Here is a 17,762-nt window from a genome sequence, read left to right as displayed (position 1 = left end):
GGCCCGCCTTGGAGGTGAGCCTGTCGGGCAGGCTCGTGACGCGTGAGCGAGCAGCTCCCCAATCTGCTCGTGTTCGTCTCGCTGCCGCGTGCCAACCGCCGCGGGCCGCTCGCCCGCATCCTCGCCCGGCAACCGACCAACCAACCGCCGCCCCTCGCCCCCCCCCCCAGGCCCTCAAGCTCAGCGGCTCCGCCACCGCGTTCCTGCCGTCCGTTTTTGCCGAGGCCTCCTGCCTGTACAGCTTGGAGCTGCTAGCGGCCGAGCCTGCGCCGCTGCACGCCCTCTGGCGCGCCCCCTGGCTGCCACGCCTTGAGCGCCTCGTCCTCCGCGTCCCCTCCCTCGGCCCCGACGGCCTCGCGCCGCTGCGCGGCGCGCCGCTGCCGCGGCTGCGCGAGCTGAGGGTCGCGCCGCGCGACGTGCGCGGCGTCTGCGCGGCGGACGCGGCGGCGCTCGCGGCGTGCGGCCTGCCGGCGCTGCGGGTGCTCAAGCTGTCTCGGCTGGGGCTGGGCGGCGCGGCGGCGGTCGCGGCCGCCCCGTGGGTGGCGGGGTTGGAGGACCTGACCCTGAGCAAGTGCGCCGACTTGGCGCACCGCGGCGGCGGCGGCCCGAGCGGCGCCTGCAGCGAGGCCAGGGCGAGCGTGGCCGACCTGGCGGCGGTGCCGCTCACGGCACTGAGGCGGCTCGCGCTCAGCGGCGGCAGCTGCGGCCCCGGCCTCGACGGCGGCGCGGTGGCCGCGCTGCTCGCCGCGCCCTGGGCGGCGGGGCTGGAGCGCCTTGAGCTCAGCGGCGCCCTCCTGGGCGGCTGCTGCGGCGCGGCGCGCGACGCCATGGGCGGGCTCGCCGCCGCGCGCCTGCCGCGGCTGTCGGCGCTGCGGCTGTCGTGCGGCCTGACGGCCGCGGACGTTGCGGGCGTGCTGTCCAAGGCGGCGTGGCTGCACGGCCTGACGGATCTCGACCTGTCGTTCAACCCAGATCTTGGATCTGAGGGGTTTGCCGCCATCGCCGGCCTGTCGACGCCGCGTCTCGCCCGCCTGGGGCTGCGGTTCAGTGGTGTGAGCGCCGTTGGGCTGCGGAGCCTCGCGCTCGCCCCGTGGCTGCCCCAATTGCAGGGGCTGGCTTTGGATGACCATGTCGGCAGCCCAGCAGACAGGCGAGCTTGCTTGGACGATTTAAGCAGGGAGGGCGGCGCTTACCAGAGCTTGAGGCTGGGCGGGTGCGATCTGGCTGCTGCAATAACGTGCGAGGAGGCGGTAGGGTCAACAACCCCAGTAGCTGCCGGCCGCTGCTTTTGAATATTGTGTCCAAGCTTTTCCCTCCAAACTGTTGGGTGCACGCTGTGGCGTCCTCTCTGCTGTCTGACTTGCCTTCCCGCCCTCCATGTACTCTACTTCTCAAACCTGCATGCCTGCCCGCTTCCTTCTGCACTGCATTCTTCTCTTGTGACTGTTTGACCGCCTCTCACACAAACACTCCTGGCTGGCGAGCCCTCTGCTCGGCTGTCTCCCCCTCACCTACGACCTGCTACTCATGACTTCAAAACCTGGTTTGTACGCATGCCCATATTGCCCACGGGAGGAATCTAGCTTGTAAACCAGCAGTTTGACAGGACCACCAGGCACGAGAGGGGCGACTGGAGATGTTGGGTGCACACAAGCGCTAGCGGGCATAGGGCTAAATGGCAAACAAAACGTAACCCAGAAGCAAGAACCACACACACACACACACACACGCACACACGCGTGCATAACAATCCCCCCCCCACACACACACACACATATGCGCACGCACGTGCGTACGCATGCACATACCTTGCAGCCCTCGTCCCTGCCCTCATATCCAGCATCCCACTGACCTTCCTCACGCACATAAGCCTTCACTCATCCACTGCCTGCCTGCTCAACATCATTTGAATTTGCGGCACTCGTCCGCCGAGTGGAGTCCTGAGTGACGTCACTTGTCACCTGGTGGGTGCAGCACCGCTGAGACGCTCAAGACACAAGGCCCCGTAGATTGCCCGAAATCGATCCAATGCATCATATACTGCGTACGAACGGCCCGAAAACAGGACGTCCTGTTTTGCAGAGTCCTCTGCAAAGCTGATCTGGCGTAGAGCGCATGCAACGATGGCGTCGCAGGAGAGAAGATACTTCAACAACCCCTATCAACCCTTGCCGGAGTTTTCAGAGCCACCGGATCGCGTTTGCCTGAAGGCTGCTGCGCAAGCGCTCAAGGTGATTTGTTTCCTGCTGATTATATGCGTGCATAGCGACGAGGGGCGTGAGAGCTGTCAGCGTACCTTCCAAGGTTGCTGATGTGAAACATGCTTGTGCACTGCAGCACACACACCAGTCAACGGACTGTATTGACGCCCCACAGCCACCTGGTTCTTAGCTGACTCACTGCACACCCGCGCTCCACGCGCTGCGCGCCACGGACGGCCCAGCCAGGCCGTCAAGGCTGCTGCCAAGGCGCACCGTGATGTGTCTGGGGGCGGCGTTTATGTCGGGCTGGGCGGCATCGCCCTCACATATCTGCGCATAGCTCAGCAGGTGGGGAGCTTGGCGGGCATGTGCACTGCGTTCCTGTAGACTTTCTGCCAGCCAGTGAGCCACCAGAAGGCGCAAGGATTGCTTTGACCAAGATATCCTGCCTGGCGTGGCACGGCTTCGCTTTGAGTGCAGCTTGACCGAAAGTCGATGAATGAGCCCGCTGTTGCCCCACCACAGGGCAGCTGCGGTGTTGCTGCTCGTCTCGCTCAAGCGCACCCCTTCTCCCCTTGGCTTATTCACCCACGCACGCGACTTTTTTTATCGCAACTTCCCACCCACCTGCGCAGGTGAAGCGCGGGTTCACCTATGAGCATGGCGCATACCTCAAAAAGCACACCCCTGCCCACGCCCTGGGCCTGGCGCGGGAATTCGCGGCCGCCGACGAGGCCCTCCTGCCGGCTGGGCGGCGGGTGACGTTCCTGGAGGGCTACTCGGGCTCGCTCGCGCTCAGGGCGGCGCTCGCGGCGGCCGGCGGGGACGCGGCCGGCGGCAGGGCGCTCGCGGAGGTGGGCAGGCGCGCGTGTGGGTGCGTGCACGGGTGACGATGGGCGCCTCTCACACTGGGAGCTGGACATCCCGCTCGCCATTCAGTCTCGGTGGGAGACCGGTGATAGGTATGGTATGTGCTGTATTTGGGCGTATAAATCATGGTGGTGGCTCGCGCGCCGCCACCATGATTACGCCTCGGCTGCGGCGGTCGCTTGGCCATCAGTGGTTCGAGAGGCAAGGAGGGCGAAAATCCCGCCGCCGCACGCGCCCCCTCCCCACAGGCGCTGGCTGCCTACCACCGCTCCACAGTGAGCCGCCTGCCCCCCGGGGAGTGCGAGCTGCTTTACGGCCGGGCCGGCTACCTCTACTCGCTGCTGTGGCTGGAGCGGCAGCTGGGGCCGGGCGCGGTCAGCGGTGACGTCATCAAGGCGAGCGCCCCCGCCGCTGCTTAGGATTGGCTGCAGAGACGCACTTGAGCGGCATATCAGGCGGTTGCACGGGTGCGAGGCCGAGCTCCTGCCGGCGGTCACATGCTCTCCCCGGCTCATCTGACCCCCCCGCCCTGTTTACGGGGACCATCGATATGTTCCATCCCCCGCTGAGCGAAGCGCGCCGGCACCCTCACTCGACGCTCCCCTACCCTCCATTCGGCAGGAGGTGGTGTCCCATCTGCTGGCGCAGGGCAGGGAGGGCGCCGCCGGCCTGGGCCAGCAGCAGGCGCGGCATTGGGGCCTCATGTACACGTGGCACGGCAAGCAATACCTGGGGGCGGCACACGGTGGGCGCGACGCGCCTGGCGCGTGCCTTGTCCGAACAGTGGCAGTAGCGGTGTGTGTGGGCGACAGGTCTGCGCCGGGCAGCCACCTCGCATGTCCCGGGCGCAAGGGACGCGCCGGCCCCGTGCAAGGCTGCTCGCGGCAGCGTTAAGTGACATCATGCACGCATCCAACAGGCGAAGCCGGCCGAAGGGGGCGCTGCTTGATCGGTTTGAAAGCACTTGTTACGAACTGGACGATACTTGCATGGATCAGACCACGCACTCATCATCTGGTCTCTTAACCACCGCCGCACTTGCCTGGTGGCCCCGCCCGACCCCCTCACCTCGTTTCATTTGACCGCCCCTCTTGCATGACCGTCACCAGGCCTGTGTGGGGTCGTGTACGTGCTGCTCCACTGCCTGCCCGCCGTGAAGGAGTCCGACGACGCGGCGGGGTCGGGCCTGCGGGCGCTCACGGCGGCTTGTGATGCGCTGGCTGCGGCGGCGCTGCCGTCGGGCAACCTGCCGTCTTCGCTAGGCAGCCTGGAGGACAGGTGCGCGCGCCTCCGGGGCTGTGAAGGCAAATGTGATTACGGCGCATTGGTGCGTCCTTCTTCAGGGGGACCCGCACTTTCACTGCCAACCGCGGACGAGTGCACGCACCTGTGAATGTGCGTGCGGGCATTGGGGCAGGGGAGGGACGCCCCCGACCTCTGGCGCCGCAGGGCTGGTCACACTGCAGCGGCTGCCCTACAGAAACCCGTGCAGCTTGCAGGCTGCCCTCTAGCCTGCTCAGCCACGGGTGACATGATTCAACCCCCACACTGCTGCCCGCTGCCTCCCTTGGCCTCGAAGGCTTGTGCAGTGGTGCCACGGCGCACCCGGGCTGGTGCCCACAATGTTGAAGGCAGAGGAGGCCCTCGGCGGTGGGGGCCGCTACCTGCGGGCCGCGCGGCGGGCGGCGGCGGCGATCTGGGAGAGGGGTCTGCTGACAAAGGTGCGCTCAGCGCTGTGCGGCGGTTCTTGGGATCGCGCTGACGGGCGCGGCAACGAAGCGGCCCGGCTGCACGCCCTCGGTGAATTGCAGGGTGCCCTTCTCAGCTGCCCTTGCGCACGCCCCCTCGCCTCGCTGTGCCTCAACTCGGGATGCATGTCGCATGCCCCTCACGCGTGCACACGGGCGCGCGCCGCCGCCACACCGTCCGCCACGCCCCAACGCCGCAGGGCGTCGGCCTCTGCCACGGGATCAGGTGCCTGGGGCCGGGCGAGCGCCGTCCTCCGCGGCGGTTTGCGTGCCTGCGCCCGACGCGAGCGGCAACTGCACACCTGCGTGCACGCGCGGCGTCCCGCCTCGCCTTTCCGGCTGCGCACTGAAACCACTCAAGCGCGTGCCCGCGGCTCGGCCGTGCCCCGGCCACCCCGCGAGACTGCACCCTCCATCGCAATGACGGCTTGGTGCCGCCGCCGCCGCCGCCACCTTCTGCGCCAGCGGCAACGGCTACGCGTTTCTGTCGCTGTACCGCGCCACCGGGGAGCAGCAGTACCTCAGAATGGCACAGGTGAGGGCGGCCGGCCGGCCGCGCGACGCAGGCCCGATGCCGATAGATAGATACATAAGTTACTCATGCCATAGCATCACTGCCATCGATGCCGAGCGCCTGCGCCTAGCCCGGCTGCCCGGCCGCACGCACGCGCTGCCGGCGCGGGTGCCTACACATGCGGACAGCCTCGCCACACCTGGCGCCACGCGCGCTCTGCCTTTCAACTCCCAAGGGCCATGTCGCTCGGGTCGCGTGTTGCGCACGTGAGCTAGCCCCGTTCCTGCGCCCTCCAGTCTTTGTGTTCCCTGTCCCGTCCGCCGCCGGCACCGCAGGCATTTGCAGTGTTTGCTGCGGAGCGCTGGCAGGAGCTGTATGAGGTGCCCGACAGGCCGGCCTCCCTCTACGAGGTGGGGGCGCTCTTTTTCTGTGTGTGGGGTTCCGGGGGGGCAGCAAAGTCCCAGGGGTTGCAGAGTGAGGCCTCGAATAGCCGTGGGCCTGCACGCGCGGTGTGCACGCACCATCCACGCCTGGGCCGCCGCGAACGCGGTTGGTGACGGTGCCTCGCCGCCTGCCCGAACTTCTTGATGTGCGGCTGCAGATGGAGCCGCGTCGCCGCGTCCGGGCTGTCGAGTCGCAGGCATTGCACACGTCTCCCTCCCCCCGCGCCACCTCCCCAGGGCCTGGCGGGGGCGGTCAACTTCTGGCTGGACGTGGTTGACCCGCAGCACTCGCAGTGGCCAGGGGCAGAGCTGTAATCGCGCCAGGGCGCTCGCCCACTGCCTGACCTGGGCCGGCTGGCTGGTACGGGGGGGCGGCCGGCCTGCAGAGAAGAAAAACCTCGACGTGGCAAGCGCGACTGCAACAAGCGCTGCTACGTGTGCGGCGTTGCGGAGCACGAGGCGGGACCTTTTGACTGCTGCCAGCCCAAAACCCGACGAGCGGCAGCCCTCAAGGGATGTAACAGCGCAATAACCTCATACCACGTGAACACGACTGATTACTAGTCAGAGGCTTTCACAGGCGCAGATGACTTTGCTAAAAAAAATGGTTGTTTGTTGTGAGGGTCATGCCGCAGTGTTGGTTTTCTGTACCAAAAGGGGTGTCCTGACGCGTGCCCTTGCAAACCTTTGAGTATGACTGCAGCGGGGTCGCTGCTTCAAAGTCCGTGAAGGGCGGGGCACTGCCGCCAGTCACCCGCAAGCCGGGTGTGCTGGTGCCCTCAAATCATGACCCCAGCCTGGGGTCATGAGCGCTGCACGCACAATCGAAAAGCACACACGTGGCGTATGCGTAAAAGAACAAACGTGTTTGGAGCGCCCGGCTGCGTCCTGCGGCAGCTAGAGTGCCCAGGTGCGGCCAGGCGCGGCGGCTCCCGGCCATCGAGCATCCGAGCCACGCGTGCGGTTGGGGGCAAGGGGGGGGGGGACGCGCGGAGCGGAGGCGCGACTTCACTCGCGCAAACCCGTATCAGTGCCAAACCTGGGGCCAATGCCAATAACGCATGACCTACCGTGTGCAGAGGGCCGCGCAAAGCAGACCGGCGCTTTTGGAAAAATAGGACTGCAATTGAGTATTCTGCATTTGCCAAGCCTGTTGTGCCCCGCTGTTTCAAATTCAAAGGCCATCTAGCAGCGCCGAGACCCAGCCTTTGGGCGCAGACCAAAGCGAGCAGTGAAGACACGCCGCCCTTCCCATTCCTTAGCATCACCTCGGCCTGCCTCGGCAGCCCCGCGCCTCACTCGCCGTGCGGCGCCCTCAGCCACAGCAGGGCCTTGGCGGCGCCAGGGTGCCTTTCTTCAGGCTGGCGGTGTGTATCATTCGCCCCTGCCGCTTTCGCCGTCGCCGCTGCTGTCGGTGTAATCGCAACAGTTGTGGCGCCGCCGCAGCCGCTCAGCGCGAACATCTTGTCCCCCTCTACCAGCAATGACGTCAGGCGGAGAGGCGGGTAGCGCGCGGCGGCCTGCAGCGGCGCGTCCGGCTCGCAGAGCGCCAGCAGAGCGCGTATGCAGGCGCCTGCGGCCGGTCAGAAGGGCGCCGGGGGCGGTCGGCGAATGCAGGGACGCAGCACCGGAAAGCGGCCGGAATTTCCGTGCAGCATTGGCTGCCCGGTCAACCCGTTATCATGCGCCTCAATCCATCAGCTTGAATCACAGCAACAGGCCGAACCCTGGTCAGGTGCCCACCTGCAAACTCCACATCGATGCACAGCGGCCGCTCCGGCTCGGCCCCTTGCATGCCGCAGCCGCCGCCGTCCAAATGAATCCGGCGACCTGGGGGGGTGTCACAGCCGCCCAGTGCGGCCCAGAGCGTAATCTTTGCTATGCAGCCCTTTAGCATGTCTTGGCTGCTCCTCCTGGGGTGTGGGGGTGGCACCAGCAACTTGGATGACGAGTTGATGAGTTGGCCTGGTGCTGAGCACGGCTGGCGCCTGGTCGCTGCGACTCAATGACGCGCTGGCTCCACGAGGAGGGGCAGCCTGCGCGCACTGCCTGCACCCAACAAGAGCCTGCAAGCCTGTGCAACGCTTTCAATCGCCAGCAAAACCAAAACCCCACCTGGGCGGCCAGATGTCTTCGATCCCGGCCTCCAGCAAGCGCCAGTTGAGGCCGCCCGTGCGGCCGCCCCCGCCCGCCACCGCCCCGCTCAGCACCCAAGCCAGCGCCGCGTCCACGCGCCCGCGCGCCGCCGCCGCCGCCGCCGCCGCCGTCCCCACCGCGACGCCCGTCAACAGCATCCCCGTTTCGCCGCCGTCGCCGGCTTCATGCTGCGCGGGCTGCTGCGTGCCCGCCACCGTGGCTGGCGGTGCGGCCGGTTTGGTGGTGAATGTGATCCCGGGCAGAGGAGGCAGGTCCGGGGTGCGCGGGCGCCCTGGCGGCGCCGGGCGCCGCCGCACGTGCAGCACGACGAGCGTGTCGCCTGAGGCTGTGTTGTTGGCGCGCGGGCGGATGACGTAGTGGGGCCGCGCGCCCTTGAGCATGGCGGTGGTGACGGGCTTGGCGGCGCAGGCGCGGTGCAAGTTGCGTGCCTTCCAGAACTGCGGCGTGGGGGGCCGGCACAGGGCGGCGCGGGCGTCGCTGCTGCGGGCGGTGTGCATGTGCAGCGCCCGGCCAGAGCTGCATACGACACCCTGCAGCGGCGCCGAACAGGCAGGGAACACAGGTGCGACACAAGGGAACCCAGGTGTGACACACACAAACACACACACACACGGTACACACATGGTACACACACATACGCACGAATCCGAACACATTTGAACACACACCGACGCACCTCCGTTAGGATCATCCCCGCCTGCGCCACCGGCAGCGCCAGCGCGCCGGCGGTGCCGGGCGGCCACGCGCGCGACTCCATGTACTCCGCAAGGCTGCGGGGGCGAAGGAAAAAGGTGGGCGGCCGCCAGGCCAAAAGGCCAGGGCGCGCAGGGGTGCTCGGTCGGCGGGCGCCACAGCCACGGGTGGAAAGGGGAGCTCATGGGCGGCAGCTATCACGCTTGGGCTGCTAGATGCATATACCTGTTGGTGCAGGGCTGCGGGATGGTTGCGTCGGCGGAACAGCAACCGCACGCCCATAACCGCCTCGGGAGCGCCGCGGGGGGTTGCTCTGTTGCGGGACACGCTCCCGGCTGCCGTCCCTCGCATGCGCGCGGCCCGCGCACCTATAGAGCAACATGTCCTCTGGGGAGCGCCGCGGGGGCCAGAGCTGCTCAAACCCTTCCAGCAGGAGCACCTCATTTTCTGTGTAAGGCATGGCGTTGACCTGGGGCCCCGGCGGCCGGCTCGGCGGTGGCGGGCGGTCGGGGCCCAACAACATCAGGGGCTGGGGCCCGCCGGGTAGCGCGGCGCCTAGGCCGCCGGCGGCGGCACCACCCCAGGGTGTGGCGAGGTTGGAAAGGGGGGCAGAAGGGGCGCCGTCGACGCGGAGCGTCTCACGCGGCGAGGCCGCGCGCGGCACGTGGAGCTGCAGGACGACGTGGATGGTTAGCCACCCTTGCTGCGCTGTGGCGCCGCCCTCGCCGGGGCCGCCGTCCTCGAGCGCCATGAAGGGCGCGGCGCTTGCGATGATTTCAGCTGTTGGGGGCTTTGACGCGAGGACATGCAGGTGGCGCCCGCGCCACAGCTCGTCCATCCAGGCATCTGCGGGTATTGCAATTGAGCAGCATGGGTGAGGTGGCTGAGGTTGTTGCAGGCGGCCTCATGAACGCCTAGTTACGCCTGCCCCCGGTGCCTGCAAGGCAGCGTGCCGCCAGAAGAACGGCGGTCCGCCCGACGCACCTGCCGCGGCGAGCGGAACGCGCAGCAGGCCGTCGCTGGGGCTGGGCGCGCAGCGCGCCGCCATGCAGCGGGCCAGGCCGCCCAGCAGGAAATCTTCTGGCGACTGCCCTGGCGGCCAGATTGCGTCAAACACTCCGGCGGCGTCTGCACCAGGGGCCTCGATTCCCGCAGCGCCGTGGGTTTTGCAGGTGCCAGAGCCGGCGGCCAATGGAGCAGATGCAGGCGCGGCGGTTTGCGGGATGCTGGCTGGCGGCTGCCCGCACTGCTGGTATTGGTGGTGGTGCAGGGGCTGGGCATGCAGCAGGGGTGACAGCGCCAGATCTGATGGGGCGTGCAGGCCCAGAGAGACGGATGCGCCTGCCAGTGGCTGGATGGAGATTGCTGGGTACTCCTGCGCCGCCTGGAGCCCGCGTGGCACAGTGCCCGCTGCCTGGTCGCGGCCGGCGTGCGTGTCTGCCGCAGCAGAGCGCGCGGCCGGCAGCGCTAGAGATGGCCCGGGTGCGGTTGGGAACGCGCGCTCGCCCGCCACTGGAAGCTCGATTGCTTGCTGCCCGAGCCAGAGACCGAGCGCGTTGGGCGGAGCCAAGCGCATGTTGCCACTGTCGCTGCTGGGCGGGTGGCCGCTCAAGCAGGGATGCATGTCGGGGGCAAACGGGGAGGCGCTTCGCTCGGGGCCGGCACTGGACCTTGGTGCCAGAGGTTGATTAGAGGGGGGGTCGGGGCTGCGAGGAGTGCGGAGCAGGGCATAATTTCAGCAAGAGCGCCTCATCTGGCAGCATGGGAGGTTGCTACGCACAGCTGCACGTGGACCGGACGCTTTCCGGGCCGACATGACCGGTGCAGACGCGCACCAGCTCGCTGGCAGCGGGGGCACAGAAGCGTCCACGCAGTCGGCGCCCTGCTGCAGCATGGGTGCACTTGTGTTTGAGATGGTGGCGTCATGGGCCGTCTGTAATGGTCCATGGGGCTGATCAGGCTCTTGAACGGCACAGGGCGCCTGGATGTCCCGTTGTGGCTGCTGCTGGCGCACTGCTGCGGGCGTGGCAGAGCTGGGCGTGCTGGCCGCCCGTGGCCATGCTTCCATGGGGCTGGTAGCTGAAGCCCACATGCAATTCAAACGTCCGTCTCTATCACGTCGCGGTAGCCATGACCGCCATGCTGGCACGGACAGAGCGTTTGTTTGAAAGCTCTGCGACAGCAGCTCGAGTACAGCTAGGCGTGGTGAGGGAGTAGTTCGTCGATTTCACGTTATAAACGATGGGCCTCTACCCGACGCACCGCCACAATCCCTTGAGAAGACGTGCAGCTGCACCCAAGTGCCCGCTGCCCTGCTGCTGCTGGTGCTGCCTCCGTGCACCCGCTGTGCGCCACTGCATGCTCACCACGGCTTGCACGATTCAATCCATGCATATCATCATACAGATGCCCCAGTTTACAGTATCATATATAAGCATGCTGCACTCTACAGGTCACATATCTGCTGTGCTGTCGTGGCCCATACCGTACCCATGGTGCAGAGCCCCGACTTGTGCTGTTGGATGGGGCAGGTGTGTCTACCTGAAAGGTAACACAGGCAACAAGACCACTAGCCGCATGGCAACTCCTTCACATGCAATGTTCCAAGCTAACAGGCCAAGAGTGCCACACAAGACAAATGCTCCAGTATTATACTTCTCCTCAGCGCTTGGAATGTTGGAGTGCTCTGTCATAATTAGATTGTCCAGCGCATACAACGTTATGACGCGTTGCCAACCCATTGCTTTATGACAATGTGACAAAAGGCATCACAGACATCTATTGGGTATTACCTCCGCAAACTCGCTGCTGCAACCTGCCAGGGGTACACTGTGCTGACCGATGACTTCAGTGCCACTGGCACCACGCTGTAGCGTGTGTGGAATCTAGCCTACTTGATCAAGCTGAGGCGTATATAATGATTGTTCTGCGGGAACTTGGGCTGGCCGCCCCCGTCGACGCCCAACACAGCTCAGCTCTAGCTGAGTTTGAGGGGCAGCCAAGTGAGCGTGATAGCCCTGAAAGCGTTTTGCTCTGGACGCAGCAGCACCTTGCTTCCACACGCCGTAATCAATGGCAGCCTCTTCTGTTCAAGCTGCAGCACAACGCACAAGCAGCAAGTGGGTACTTCAGTGACATGGCCCCTGGGTGTGAGTCAGCACGCAGAGGTCCTGAGAGGGGGAGTTCATCTCCTGAACAATAATATCACTGAATGCGTCTTCTCCTGTGTCAAGCAGTGGCCACCACCCCAGACCCAGCACAGCGAAGGGGATTGTGTGATCTGAGAGGCAAAGGGAAGCGCGCAATCGCAGGGTCTGCTATCTTTATCACACATCTTTGTCACCCAGCATCACTGCTCATTATCAGGAGCACTTTGATCTGAGCGTAGCTGCGTAGCTGCGGCCGGGCACCTGAGCTGATTGAACGGTGTCCGAGCAGATGCTGGTGCTGTGGGGGCGACGTCTTGGCGTGGCAGCTGCATCACAGGCCCCCGGCGCATGCAGGGGCATCGCTGCGTCGCGCCCCGCTGCCGACCTACGCGATTGGCTCGAGCCTGACAGCAAGGCAGAGGCCGCGACGTACGGTACGGCGCAGCGCAGATGGTCGATTAAGTTTGCTCTTGGTGCTCAAGGGTGCTGATGCCTGTGCTGCACCTCAGCCAGACTTGACCCGCATGCGCAATTGGCAACAGGCGAGCGGATGCATTTTTGCATTGGGAGATCTGCAAGCACCATGCGTCCACCAATTCAAAAGTCGATGGCAACATTGTATGCAGGGCGAGCGTGGATGGCCTTTGAGCTGCGCCTCAAATCTTGGGACGACCTGCACAAGCTATGGTACGCAGGGTGACCTGTGGCACCCATCTTGCACGACCCCAGGTCATGATGCAAAACCAGCGCGTCCCGCGAAGTCCTGCCTGTTCTTGGTCCAGCCAGCTGGCAACCTACCGCCAGCACCTGCTCTTCACCTGGACACCTTGACTGTGTTGCCATTTTAGTGTGATGCTTACCTGCTGCCCGCTTGCAGGTATGTTTGCCTGAAGGAACGCAACATGGTCAGCACACAAATGAACTGGAACAAGGGGACTCAGGAGGCCAACACCTATAAGGACCGGTATAAAAAGGTAGGTGTAGCTGGCGCCAAGTGGGATTGAGCATTGCTGCGGCTGCGTGCCTGAGGCTGGTGCCCGGCCTGTCTTGCATCGGCTGCTCACTGCGATCGCGGCGACTGTTAAAAGGCCTCAATCTCATTCGAATGCTCTGCTTTTGCGTAATCCTCAGGTCAGGAGGACCATGAACCGCATCAAGCAGGTCCTCAGGTTGGTGCTGGGGCAGCTCGTGCATGTCAATATTCCGGTTGAGGGGAACAGGTGCCCTGGCGTTGGGCATGGTCAGGCATTCAGACTCTACACATGGCGGTCCGACCCACACACCATCCCATCCTTAGCGTCACTGCCCTGGACGCCCAAATCCACTTCCCACACAGCGAGCGGGCATGCCAAGAGCTCAACCCAATCCGGCAAGCCCAGATGAAGAAGGCCATCCACCTGATGTGAAGTTTGAATTGGAGTTTGTGTGTTCTATTAGTTGTGTTGCGTGTGTCACTTGTGTTTTGCCCCAAACATGTCACCTGTTTTGTTTGTATCTGTCGTAAACCGCATGTTGGTATGTGTCCTGCAGGTCTGCACACCCTTGCACTGCAATGTGCAGTCCACACTGTCGCTTTGAAGCTGCGCTGCAAATCGGCCCTTACTTTGAGCTATCTTGTTCAAATGCTTTCAAAGCCCCAACCACTGTAATGTTGCGATCGTGGGTGGCTTGTGTGCACGCCTCCGCACCGACCTACGTGGGTAGGTGGGCAGTCAGGGGCCATGGTTGATGCCAGACAAGAAGATTCGGAAAGAGAGAGAGAGAGAAAGAGACAGGTTGAGAGACAGCGGCCTGCTTGAGGCCGTTGTGGCCCACTGCAAGATGTGGCCCTGGCTGATGAAGGGTCATGGGGGCCTCATGCGTGCGCCCATCATCAACCCGGCGACAGCAGTGAGCGCATGCACACGTGACCGCTGCTCGATGGCGCATCAGTGCGAACGAAGTGATGCAATCGTTGGGTTGTGCGGGTATCTCGGGTCGGCAGGGGAAATGGCAGGTTTTGATTTTCATATGGTCAACAACAAGGCGGCCGTGTCAAGGCATAGCGAGGACCCATTCGCCTGAAATAAGCTTATCCTGAAAGGCGTCGGCTCACGCTCAACCTTGCAGCCGGCAGGCTAAGCGCGAAGGTGATCTGGCCGCGGGCTCGCCTGTTGTGCAACATGCACGTCCGAAAAGATGCGTTTTGTTCGTCTTTGCTTGCCGCTGTGGGGAACACGTTCGCGCCGGGCCCCTCGTCTGTGTGCCTCTCTCCACACTGCCCACCGGTGGCCGTGGTGCAGTCTGGCGTTGTGACACGCCTCCGTGCTCCCCCCTACCCTCTTTGCCATCCCGCGTTCTAGGGACAGTTCGGACAGACATCAGCGGGATGGCCGGCTACCCGCCGGCGGGCATGGCCTGGGGCGGGTATGCCCACCCAGCGGTGCAGCAGCTGCCGCAGCGGCCTCAGGCACTGCCCATCGAGGCCCTCGGGCTGGGGATCGGCAGCCGCATCGAGGTGGGTTACAATTGGTGTAGCCGTGCGGCACGCATGCGGCCCTGTCGGCATGGGCAGGTGTGCTGGAGACCATCGGTGGGAAAGCTTTCCGGCAGGCGCGATGGCGCTGATGCTGTATGCACAACGGCACGTGCCACTCCTTCTAACCTCATGACTTTCTGTTCAGGTGCGATGGGACATTGTACCGGATGAGGGTGAAGACGGCGACCCGTATACCAAGGTGTGTTCGCGTGTGGGGGCTTCGCGAGACTGCTTGGCCTGTTGTGTGTGCACACACACAGCGCAATGGTGCCCCAGCTGTCAGCGCGCATGTGACAGCAAGAAGGCGCTTAGGCGAACCGCGGTACCATGGAATTTGTGTTTTTCCAAGCCCGAGCAAAACTAGTCAAGGTTAGTGCATCAAGGCCAATCAGGCTCAGGGCTCGCGCCACGGGCGTGGCGCAGCAAACCTCGCACAACAAGGGGCCAGCATAATCGTGCAGTGTGGTCCTGCCACGACGAGGCAGACAGTAATAAATGCTGCACATGGCCCTTTTCTAATTATCTGCATCCTCTTGCGATTGATTACTGCTGCATCACCCCCTTGCAGTGGTGGGGTGCGCGCATCATCCGACAGGCGCCGCCGCAGCAGGGTGTGCCGATGGGCCCCTGCTACGTCATCGCGTACGACTCGGACGAGGGGTTTGAGGCAGAGGAGCGCACGATCAGGATCATGTCGCAACGTGAGGCGAGGGGCGCGGGATCACTTTGGAGCTGCTGGAACGCGGCATGCACAATTGATGAAATGGTGGCGGCAGGTCGATTCTGTCCTTAGTCCCTTTGCAACACATGGCCCTTACCGCAGCAGTTGGGCGCCCTGCTGCGCGTTGGGCCGGCTCGTTCGACATCCCTTCCTCCCTGGCACTCCCCACAGATGACTTGGTCGACCTAGAGGATGGCGACCCGCTGCACTGGCGGCGCGAGGGCGAGAGGTGGGAGCCGCCAGAGGAGGAGACGTACAGATAGGCGGCGACGCACTTAGGCAGCAGGGCGCGCCTAGGCAGCAGGGCGCACTTTTGTGTGGGACGCCCGATAAGCTGGTGGCTCGAGGTGCGGAGCCGTTATTGGTTTGTTGGGGCCCGGTGCAAAGCTCTGGACACGCTGCGTCTGGCCAGTTCGGCTCCTGTTGACGCGGCTCGGCCATGTCCCCTTGTTTGAGCGACTCATCACGCTGACTTGGCTGATAAGTCGGCGCGCACGGGAGGCCGGCGGTTGCGCCAGCGCATGGATGGGTTGCCGTGGCAGTGTGAGCAAGCAGCCTTCTTGCACTTTGCTGGGGCACTCGTTACCTGTTATTGACTGAGCGATTGTGCACACGCACACACACATGCACGAATGCTCTCTTCTCTCCACACGACAAATGGAACCAACATGTGAAAGTAGTTTCGCAGTGTGAGCGCAAGCGCTTTTTGTGCAGTGTAAGCGCAAGTGATCTGGCTGGCTTCAACCGAAACGTTCACAATAATTCACAATACTTCTTGGCATAGGTGACAGACAAAAGTTCTTCATCTCATCCTGGACACCGAGCACATGCGGTCAGTGCAATCACACCGAGCGCCCAGGTAGTCGTTGAATCACTTGAGGCAAGCTATGTGTAGTTCTTGCCTGCCCTTGTGGTCAAAGACCCTATGTTAAATCAATTGCAGCTGTCCTACATATATAATGCAAGCTCGGTGGACCAGCTGCAGGAAGCATGCAGCACCAGTGCAACAGACAGAGCGAGAGGGCACCCCAGGACAGAGCCACCCGCGGGGGCAGTGATCAGCAGTTTATGATCGTGTAACATGCAACAAAATGTATTGTGACGTTGGCAGTGCGTCGGCAGGGAACGGAACGCCAGCGGCCGCGGTCCCTCAGATCTCATAAAACCAGGCGCGGGCTCCGACATGCTTGCAGCCGTCGATAGTGCCATACACACACTTTCCTTCAGCTGCCGTTCTACCACCCACCCTTCATCCCACACTCAAACACACCACAATATCATGAAGGTCCAGGCGCTGTTCAAGAAGGGCGGTGCGGCCAAGGCCGCTCCCAAGAAGGCTGCCAAGAAGGTGCTTAAGGCCTGGATCTTGGGAGACGGAGTTCGGGAGGGCGTCCGGGCTGCCGCTGTTGAGACCTGGGCACTCGCGCAACGACACCCCAGTGCCCTGCGCTGGTTGGCGACCGCAGCTGCCTGGCAAATGGGCGCATTAAAGCTTGCTGCCTGGCGAATATGTGTCTGGGCCATGCGCGTTCGCCTCTCGGCAAACACCGGATGAACGTCCTGGAGATCCTGGCACTTGGCTGCCAGCACGGCTAACTTCACGATGCAAACGGCGTTATTGCACCTTGTGTTAGCCGTCTGTTATTCGGCACTGACCTCCGCTGCACCTCTGAACACCCTCGGCGCAGGCGCCCGCCAAGGTGTCTTCTGGCACCCGCAAGGGCTGGCTCGGCGGCTTTGAGGAGAGCAACCTCTCCAAGTGGTACGGCCCCGACCGCGTGCTGTACCTGCCCGGTGGCCTGCTGGACCGCAGCGACCTGCCCGACTACTTGGACGGCACCCTGGCTGGCGAGTGAGTACTGCGAGGGCACTGCGTTGCTGTTGTATGGGCGTCAGGCAGCAGTTGCTTGCTGGCAGTGGCACACTCACACGAAGCGGGCATGTCTACATGCAGCATCAGCAGTCCGGCAGACGGCGAGGACCTCCATAACGCAGGATCCTGCAGCTGTGCCAACACTCCATTCCTCATGGCCCTGTTCAGCAAGTCGAGCCTGACCTGGCCCGGCGCACTCCCCGCTCTTCCTCTGCATGTCCGAATTCTAGTTACGGCTATGACCCCCTTGGCCTGGGCAAGGACGCCGCCCAGGTGGAGAAGTACCGCGTGAACGAGCTGCTGCACGCCCGCTGGGCGATGCTCGCCGCCGCCGGCATCCTCATCCCCGAGGCCCTCGAGGCCACCGGCTCCGACATCGTCGGCGGCACCTGGTTCGAGACCGGCTCCAAGATGCTCAACGGCGGCACCCTGAACTGGAGCGTCGCACCCTTTGGCGTGATCCCCAACCCGCTGCCGCTCGCTGTGGTCGCCGTGATCAACGCTGGCCTGCTGGCGGCCGTCGAGCAGTACCGCGCCAAGGGCGAGGGCCCGGCCGGCTACTCGCCCGGCGTGGGCAAGTTCGACTCCGACATCTTTGCCGGTCTGGACCCCCTCTACCCCGGCGGCCCCTTCGACCCCCTGGTGAGTGCTGGGCAAAGCACAGCGACGGGGGAGGTTTTGCAGCACCTTGGGCCGCAGCCGGACGGGCTGTCAGGCCGCCGGCCGGTTGTGCTGTCAACGCAGACGGCTGTGGTTGAGTCCTGTTGGAGCGCAATGTGCGGTTAGCGCGGGCCCACGCTGTCCAGCATCAATCACATGGCGGGCCCCACGCATACGGAGCAGCCGAGCACCACCGGCCACGCCAGGGTCTGGGC

The 17,762-nt window shown here is 64.2% G+C and overlaps 4 protein-coding genes across 4 annotated transcripts; 3 read left to right on the top strand and 1 right to left on the bottom strand.

Moving 5' to 3' along the window:
• Positions 1–170: 170 nt before the first annotated feature.
• On the top strand, positions 171–6,091 carry MNEG_6265 (LanC-like protein 2; the record flags this gene model as incomplete). The annotated part of the gene is made up of 11 exons (XM_014045264.1): positions 171–1,130; positions 2,448–2,549; positions 2,837–3,055; positions 3,320–3,445; positions 3,693–3,816; positions 4,181–4,349; positions 4,651–4,792; positions 5,020–5,045; positions 5,285–5,354; positions 5,669–5,743; positions 6,014–6,091. Coding segments are annotated over 11 exons (2,091 nt in total), but the record flags the coding sequence as incomplete, so codon positions are not given.
• A 1,772-nt stretch (positions 6,092–7,863) lies between these two features.
• MNEG_6264 (hypothetical protein) lies at positions 7,864–9,008 on the bottom strand (the record flags this gene model as incomplete). Its single annotated transcript, XM_014045263.1, has 3 exons — positions 7,864–8,463; positions 8,610–8,703; positions 8,995–9,008. The coding sequence occupies 3 exons, from the start codon at positions 9,006–9,008 to the stop codon at positions 7,864–7,866; spliced, it is 708 nt and encodes a 235-aa protein (XP_013900717.1).
• A 5,135-nt stretch (positions 9,009–14,143) lies between these two features.
• Positions 14,144–15,277, top strand: MNEG_6263 (hypothetical protein; the record flags this gene model as incomplete). The annotated part of the gene is made up of 4 exons (XM_014045262.1): positions 14,144–14,272; positions 14,439–14,492; positions 14,862–14,994; positions 15,186–15,277. 4 exons carry the CDS (start codon positions 14,144–14,146, stop codon positions 15,275–15,277), a joined length of 408 nt encoding a protein of 135 aa, XP_013900716.1.
• A 1,016-nt stretch (positions 15,278–16,293) lies between these two features.
• MNEG_6262 (chlorophyll a/b-binding apoprotein CP26 precursor) lies at positions 16,294–17,673 on the top strand (the record flags this gene model as incomplete). Its single annotated transcript, XM_014045261.1, has 3 exons — positions 16,294–16,362; positions 16,703–16,866; positions 17,118–17,673. The coding sequence occupies 3 exons, from the start codon at positions 16,294–16,296 to the stop codon at positions 17,671–17,673; spliced, it is 789 nt and encodes a 262-aa protein (XP_013900715.1).
• Between the last annotated feature and the right edge of the window lie 89 nt (positions 17,674–17,762).

This window comes from Monoraphidium neglectum (genome assembly GCF_000611645.1).
Source record: "Monoraphidium neglectum strain SAG 48.87 unplaced genomic scaffold scaffold01002, whole genome shotgun sequence".
NCBI classification, from domain to species: Eukaryota; Viridiplantae; Chlorophyta; class Chlorophyceae; order Sphaeropleales; family Selenastraceae; genus Monoraphidium; species Monoraphidium neglectum.
The sequence above is the reverse complement of the archived record's forward strand: the minus strand, read 5'-3'. Positions and strand labels throughout refer to the sequence as shown.